The following is an 8,024-nucleotide window of genomic DNA, read 5'->3' as shown; positions in this document are numbered from 1 at the left end:
TCCGTCCTGAGAAGATCCTTATTCTGGCATTCTAAGATTGTACAATCAGGTGATTTCTAAGCCCCTTCCTCCACCGACATTGTAAATTAGGGATGGGCCCCAGTCCGTCCTGGGCTCCTCCCCCGCCCCCGCCCGCTCCCCCTTCTCATTGGAGGGGCCGCAGGGGGCGGGCAGCATCACTTAGACTCCCGCCACCTCTTGCTCTTACCAGCCAGGGCTGGGGCAGCCTCCGGTTTTTGCGCCCCTTGCCTCCCCCATCATGGAGGATGGCCGAAAGGAGTCTGAAGGCTCCTACGGTAAGATCCAGTCCCCCATTCTCGATCGTGTGTGTGTCGGCGTGTGTGTCGGTGTGTGTGTGTGCCATTCTACTGCGCTGGAATGGAGGCAGGGCTGTACCTCGGGGGTACCCAGGGCTAGTGATGGGGGAGAAGGGTCCGGAGTGCCAGGTTCGTTTCTGCCCAGTTGTCTGAGACACGTGGACAGCCCGGGGGTTCCTGGAGGAGCTCGCCGAGACACCCGCATCCCCAGTCCCTGCCTGCTAGCGCATGCTCCGCTGCGGAAAGGGGCCCGTTATCTGCGCCGCTTGGGAGCTGCCCAGAGAAAGGGAGCTGGGACCCTGGGCTCGCCTTGGGTCTCGGAGCCGAGGAAACTGGAATCCTGAACCCTAGTGCCTCGCGGGCCCGTCAGCTGATGTCAGGCTTTCCCCCTTGGCCCTGAGAGGGAAACTGAGGCGGCGGAGGAGACAAAGGAAGCCCCAGAGCTAGGCGGTGGCTGCCAGGGGTCCCCAGAGTCCTGACCCGCCGCCGGGGAACTCGGGAGGGGAGGGAGGCGGAGCAGGATGGAGACAGGAAACAATTGGTAAACTTCCAACTCCGGAGGCCAGGCACAGAAGCTTGGGCCAAGGAGCCCCCAGGGATGGGGGAGAGGGGAGAGGGAGGAAGCGATGAAGCAGCAAATGGCAGCTGGAGGCAGGTCAGCCTGTAAAAGCAAGGCTAGGAGGGTCGTGGCGCCCACAACCCTCCGCCCAAACAGACTCCCCTGGGGACCCTCTCCGGTCGTTTGTGTGCTTAGCTCTGTTTCCGGGCCTGGGAGGGGGAGGGGACCGTGGGGGGTGGGGGAAGGAAGACGACACACTGCTTGTGTCAGTGGATGCGGGGGTGGGGCGAGATGTTACTAGTGGACTGGGGGAGGGGTGTCTGCGTCTGCTCCCAGATTCGATCTAGCTATTAGTGCCCCATTCACACACACACTACCCTCCCCCCACCCAACTACTTCTCCTTCCCTTCTCCCCCCGCCCCCCCTGCCATCCTCGGCCTCTTTCCTTGGGCTGCTGGATTGGTCTTCTTACGGTTCTCACGGAACCCGAGAGCGAAAGCCTTAGCAGCTGGGGTATTTTTAGCATCGAGGTTCTCAGAGCCCTAAATAGGCTGGGAGAGGACTTCAGCACCCCTTCTCAGGGCATCTAGTCCTAGGCTGGGAATAGAAAAGGACGGATCTCGAGTTTGGGGATGGATATGACTGGGAATGTGTGGGAGAGGGTTGGTGGTGGGTCTGGTAGGCGGATCTGGTAGGCATCTGTGCCCACAGGGCCAGGGCGGTGTGACTGCGGAAACCGGTCTTAGGCTATCGCACAGAAACAGAAAGGCTGATTTGGGTGGGGTTGAGACCTCGGCCTGCAGAATTTGGGGGAAAGACTGCGGGAATTAGCCACCTATGTGTTTGGAGTGAACCAACGCCTTCGAAGGGGAAATGGATGACTTAGGATCTGTCCTTTAGGTTTCTATGTACCCGGAGAGAAATAAAGCTGCGCTTCAAGAAGCGGGTGGGCGCCAGGCCTGGTTCTTGAATAGCCTGAAGCTCGAGAGGAATCTCTGGCCACACCCCTCACTCCCATCCTCTCTGTCTCCCTAAGTCTGGAAACTGCTGGCTAACTGATCTGCTCGGGAGGGTGACCAGGCTGATGTCTCTCCCTGCTCTGTTCTTTCTTTTTCTTTTTCTGTCCAGAATCTAACTAAGCAAAGACTGCCTCACTTTGCAATTTGTATCCCCTAACACCTAACCGAGCCTGGTACATAGAAGGTACTTAATAAGTGCTTGCTGATTGAAAGGACGTTTAGGAAATACCTACTATTTATGGAACACTATTCTCAATCTTGAAATGCCTCATGGAGGCAAGGGTAGTTGGAGAATGAAACAGTACATAAGCTGTATTATACAATATTATATGGTGAGGTCTGAGGATGTAAAAGGGTGGAGGTGAAATCAAGGAAGCAAGGCTTCATGGAAGAGGAGGCATTTGAGATCAATGACTGAGAATTTAGTAGGAAGAAAGTGGAAGGACATTCCAGGCATAGGTGTTGCAAGTGTGAACTTGTCAGGGATTGGTAACTGAATCTAAGAGAAGAGGGAGAGGGAAATGTCAAAAATAACCCTAAGGTTTGAAAATATGAGGCTGGGTTATTGCTCTCATCACTGACAAAAATAGTAAAGTCATAGAGAAGAGCTAGTGTTCTTATTTTGGTTTGGGACATGTGAATTCAGTATCTACTTTGCACTTAGCAAAGTGTCTGGGGCCCCTAGAGGTTAGGTGGTTAGCCCAGGAATCACACAGCCAGTATGTTTCAGAGACAAGATTGGGTCCCAGGTGTTCCTGACTCTGAGGTTAGCTCTCTATCCATTACACATTGCTTTTCATCTTCATATTACAAATGGAAGAAAATGAGGAAAAGAATGGTCAGTGCTTTGCCCAGAGTTGTACATCTATTGAGGGTAGTAGCCAGAATATGAATCTAAATCTTCTAATCTGAGATCTGGACCAAATTTGGTCTCTGGAGTCAATTTATGGCTTGGTTTTGGACTTGTTTGAGTTTTAGGCGTGGCTAAATATTCTGGAGAGTTTTTCTTTTAGGCACTTGGGAGATACAGGTCTGGAGTTTAGGAGAGAGATCTGGTTGGGAGATTGGAATTTCGGCTGCCTCAGCCTTGAAGCTGTAGGAGTGAATGAGATCACTCAGAGAGAGAGGCTAGAGATAAAAAAGAAGGCGGAGTTTTGGGGAACACCCACATGAAGGGTGTTGGGAAGAAGATGAGGAGACCCAGGAAGAAAGGTAAGAGAAGAATCTGCAGCGTGGTCCTTTTCTACCCAAGGAGGATTCTGGGGTTACCAGTGTCGGATCCTTCGAAGAAGTTCAGGAAGACTGGGGAAGAATGGCCCCTGAATTCAGCTCTTGGAACTTTACTGGTGACCTTTGAATGTGATTTCAGTAGTGGAGAGAGTGAAAGGCATTTATTTCAGAGACGGAGACAGTGAGTGTCAAGGAAATCGGGATTAGTCGATTTTTTCCAGAAGTTTGGTGGTGAAGGGGAGGAGGGAAATGGTCTTGGCTGTAAAGAAAGGGCTAAAGCAAGGCTTTTTTCAGGATGGAGGAGACTGGAGCTTGTTTGTAGGCTGATGGAAAGGAGCCAGTTCAGGGCGAAAGATTGAAGATGTGTAAAAAGAAGGAGTAGCAGTGGAGGGGTAAGGAGGGAATGAAACCCTGGGCACAGTAGGCAAAGAGAGTAGGAAGGGATGAAAATGGGCAGGTAAATTTGAGTCAGAATGTTGTTGGAGGCCTTGAAGTGCAGTCAGGAGATTTTACTTTATTTATCTGGGCAATGGGGAGCCATTGCTTGTTTTTAAATAGAGAAGAGACATGAATAGAGCAGTGCTTTTGGAAGCTTATCCAGGTATCCCAGAGAATGGATTAGGGAGAACAGACTGGAATCCAAGAATATAGTTAGGAGCTTATTTGAATAATACAGTGAGAGAGTAAGGCTGCCCTAAACTATCATTGGGAGCCTTAGGAGAGCTGAGGAGGGGACTGAGACAAGTGATATTTTGAAAATAAGATCCACTGGTCTTGGCAACTGTTTGAATGTGTAGGGGTGAGGGACAGGAAAGAGTCAAGGATAGTGGTGCAGTAGATAGAGTACAAGCGCCTGGAGTCAGGACGTTGTTTTTGTTCAGTTGTTTTGGTCACATCTGACTCTTCATGACCTTTTTTGGGGGGTATTCTTGGCAAAGATACTGGAATGGCTTGCTGTTTCCTTCTCCAGCTCATTTTACAGATGAGAAAACTGAGGCAAATAGGTTTAAGTGACTTGGCCAGTGTCACACAGCTAGTGTCTGAGGTCACATTTGAATTCATGATGAGTTTGATTCCCAGTCCAGTGTTCTATCCATTTTAACACCTTGCTGCCGGGAGTCAGGAAGACTCAGCTCAAATCTGGCTTCAGACCCCCACTAATTGTGAGACCCTAGGCAAGTTGCTCCTTTGTCCCAGTTCCTGTAAAATGAGGATAATAGTAGCTAGCATCTGTCTCACAGGGTTGTTGTGAGGATCAAATAAGGTATTTGTAACCTACTTAGCAGAGTGACTGGCACATAGTAGGTGCTCTATAAATGTTAACTATTATTATCTTAAAAAGTTTCAGGCCTAGATGTCTGTGCCAACGATAAAAATGGAAAAACTATTGGGAGGGGCAGGTTTGGGGTGATGACAAATTCTGCTTTCCACACTTCTAGAGAGACGTGCCACTAAAGCAGTTGGAATTCAGGGAGAGGTTGGTCATGCTGGTAATAAATCTGGAACTCATCTGCATAGTTTTAGATAACTGAAGCCCTGGAAGTGGATAAGACAAGATAAGAAAAGAGAACTATTTGTAGGTAGTTTCTCCATCCCTTGTCTTTTCCATTTTAATGGCCATTCTCAAGTCTGGGCTGCTCTTATGTCATGGTCTCATCTCCCTTTGAAGTACAGGTATTCTCTGAGGTTGAGGGCTGGGGGAGAGTAGGCACAAATCAATACATCACACAAATGTCCATTCAACGGGAATTATTTATGAGGGTCCCCTAGGGGCTGCTATGAAAACCAAAGCAAAAGAATCCTTATTGTTAAGAAACTTCCATTCTCCTTGGGAAGATAGGGAACCACTTTGGATACAGATAAGTATATACAAAGTAATTACTGGGGGGAGGAAAGGTTACTAGAAACTGAAAGAGAATCAAGATAAACTCCCTGGAAGTTTATGAAGCCGTGCTTGAAATGAGTCCGAAAGGGAGTTAGGTATTTTGAGTGGAAGTTCCAAGTATGGGAACGCCTGGGCTGAGTCCAATTGAGGGGTGATGGAATGTTGTATGTGAGGAATAACAAATAGGCCAGTTTGGCACAGGGATGAGGAGAGGCTGCAGTAAGCCAAAGAGGGTAGGCTAGGGTCTGATGGCTAAGGGTTTTAAATCCCACCTTGAAGATTGTGTATGTTGTCCTGGAGGCAAGAGGAAGCTAGCTACTGGGGTTTTGTTTTTGAAGAAGAGTGATGACTTTAAGGAAATTACTTTGGGGAGATGATCTGAGGTGGGGGGGAGGGGGTCACCTGGAAAGAGGAAAGATGCAAGGCTGAGGGATCAATAGGCTGTGGAATCAAGGAGACAGTATTTGAAGTGAAGTAGAGATGAGGCTGGATGGGAGTGAGGTGGTAGAAGGCCTTGTATTCCAGTGGGGAGCTGTGACTTTTTTCTCCAGCTAGTGGAATGAGAGGTAATGGAATCAGAGACCTAAACTAGGGTGGTGACTGTTTGATGCAGAGAAAGGCAAGGGAAGTTAGGAAGAAGAGAAGGTTTAGGGGAAAAGATCATGAGTTCTTTTGTAGACATGTTGAGTTGGAGAGGTCTCAACAAATCCCAACTGGAAATGTCCTATAGGCTGCTGAGTCTGTGAGAAAGGAACTTAGATTTAAGAGATAAGAGGGCTCTGACTGAGCCCTGTGGTGTAAATCCACACACAGAGGGCCATACATGGATGGTGATGAACCAGCAAAGGCAAATGAGAGAGGTTGGCCAAACAGGTAGGAGAATATTCAAGGGAAAAGTGTCTCAAAAGACAGTCTGGTAGGAGGGTGGTCAACTGTGTCAAATGCTGCCAAGAAACTGAGAAGGATGAGTGAGAAAAGGGTCATCTGAATTTGGCAAATAATAGATCACTGGTGATTTTACAGAGAGACATTTCAGTTGAGCGATGACAGTGAAAGCCAGATTGCAAGGGATTGAAAAGCCAGTGAGAGTGGAGGGATAGAGAGCTCTTTCTAGGAGTTTCCCTTCAGAGGGGGAAGATCTAGGACAGGGGTAGGGAAACTGGGGCCTTGAGCCACCTTCAGCCCTCTAGATCCTCAAGTTCGGCAGGTTCCCTACTCCTGAAAAGCATGGCAGCGTCAAGTGAAAGGTTTTTTTGGTGTTTTTTTTTTTAAGGATGGCAGAGACTTGGCCATGTTTGTAGACAGCAAAGAAGTAGGCAAAATGGAGAGATTGAAAATTAGAGAAGGGATAATTACCAGAGCAAGTTGCCAGAGAAGATGAGAAGGAGATGAGCTAAGAAAGGGGACAGAATCCAGGGTATAAGTAGGGTTGGCCTTGGAGTGAAGGGCCACTTCTACTTTGCCAGACTAGATCTAGTTAATCTGGAGGTTTGTGAATTAGTTTTTCTTTCTTTCTTCTTCTTAATTTTATTTATTTTCAGTGTTCTACAATCACTACCATATAACTTAAATTTTTTTTCCCTTCTTCCCCCCTGCTTCCCTCCTCCCTCCCCGAGACAGCATACAATTTTATATAAGTTCTACACATACATTCCTATTAAATACATTTTCACTATAGTCATGCTGTGTAGAAGAATTGGAATGAATGGGAGAAATCATATAACAAACCAAAACGTAATACACACACACAAAAAAATGATCTGCTGCATTCTGAGATTGAATTCCATAGTTCTTTCTCTGGATATGGAAGGCATTTTGCCTTAAAAGACCATTGGGAATTTTAAGTCCTTGCATTGCAATGAAGTTCCAAGTCTACCAGAAAAAACTCTCGCACACTGTGGTCGTTGCTGTGCACAAAGTTCTCCTGGTTCTGCTCCTTTTGCTCAGCATCAGATCATATAAATCTTTTCAGGCCTCTCTGAAGTCTTCCTGTTCATCATTTCTTATAGCACAATAGTATTCCATTACATTCATATACCATAATTCATTTAATCATTCCCCAATTGAAGGGCATTCCCTTGACTTACAGTTTTTGGCCACCACAAAGAGTGCTGCTATAAATATTTTTGTACATGTGGGACCCTTTCCCATTTTTATGATCTCTTGGGGAATCCTAGAAGTCCTAGAAGAGTCCTAGAAGAGATATTTGCTGGGTCAAAGGGTATGCACATTTTTGTAGTCCTTTGGGCATAGTTCCAAATTGCTCTCCAGAATGGCTGGATCAGCTCACAGCTCCACCAGCAATAAATTAGTGTTCCAACTCTTCCCACATCCTTTCCAACATTTATCATCTTCCTGTTCTGTCATGTTTGCCAATCTGATAGGTGTCATGTGATACATCAGAGCTGTTTTGATTTGCATCTCTTTAATCAATAGTGATTTAGAGCATTTTTTCATATGACTATAGGTATCTTTAATTTCTTGCACTGAAAACTGTCTGTTCATATCCTTTGACCATTTATTAATTGGGGAATGACTTGTATTTTTGTACATTTGACTCAGTTCTCTATATATTCTAGAAATGAGGCCTTTATCACAGATACTAGCTGCAAAAATTCTTTCCCAGTTTCCTGCATCCCTAGGAATCTTGATTGCATTGGGTTTGGTTATGTAGTTTTTCTTTCTTAAAAAAAAAATTTCTTGTTTACAGTATTTCAGTATAATTGGTTTCCACTGTAATTCTACAAATTTTATTTTATGCATTTGAAAGCGTTCTGTGAAGTCCCCTGGCCTCCCTGAATTGCCCTTGGGATTTACAATAACAATAAAAAGTTTTCAGAATCTCTGTACTGTAGCTGTGGAGAAGATTATGGGGCATGACCAGAAAGGGGTTTTGAAAAGTAAAATCAGAGAGAAAAGGGAGCTCCTGGCCCCTGGCCTCATTTCCTTCCCCTCTCCCCTCCTCCACCTGAAGGTGGAAAGTGAGATCCTCATGGGAGGGGGAGGAGACGGTG

At 46.7% G+C, this 8,024-nt stretch overlaps 1 protein-coding gene across 4 annotated transcripts in view; it reads left to right on the top strand.

Moving 5' to 3' along the window:
• Positions 1-175: 175 nt before the first annotated feature.
• Positions 176-8,024, top strand: part of SLC44A2 (solute carrier family 44 member 2 (CTL2 blood group)) — a 25,221-nt gene continuing 17,372 nt past the window's right edge. For 2 of the 4 annotated variants that reach the window (XM_072602393.1, XM_072602390.1), the window contains exon 1: positions 176-296. In XM_072602393.1, the coding sequence (XP_072458494.1) occupies positions 260-296 (37 nt within the window). In that variant the 5' untranslated portion in view covers positions 176-259. Of the gene's footprint in view, positions 297-2,913; positions 3,108-8,024 lie in introns of those variants that run through there. The other 2 variants (XM_072602388.1, XM_072602391.1) reach the window with 2 other exon arrangements.

This window comes from Notamacropus eugenii, chromosome 4 (genome assembly GCF_028372415.1).
Source record: "Notamacropus eugenii isolate mMacEug1 chromosome 4, mMacEug1.pri_v2, whole genome shotgun sequence".
Taxonomy (NCBI): domain Eukaryota; kingdom Metazoa; phylum Chordata; class Mammalia; order Diprotodontia; family Macropodidae; genus Notamacropus; species Notamacropus eugenii.
This window is presented reverse-complemented; position numbering and strand designations above follow the sequence as displayed.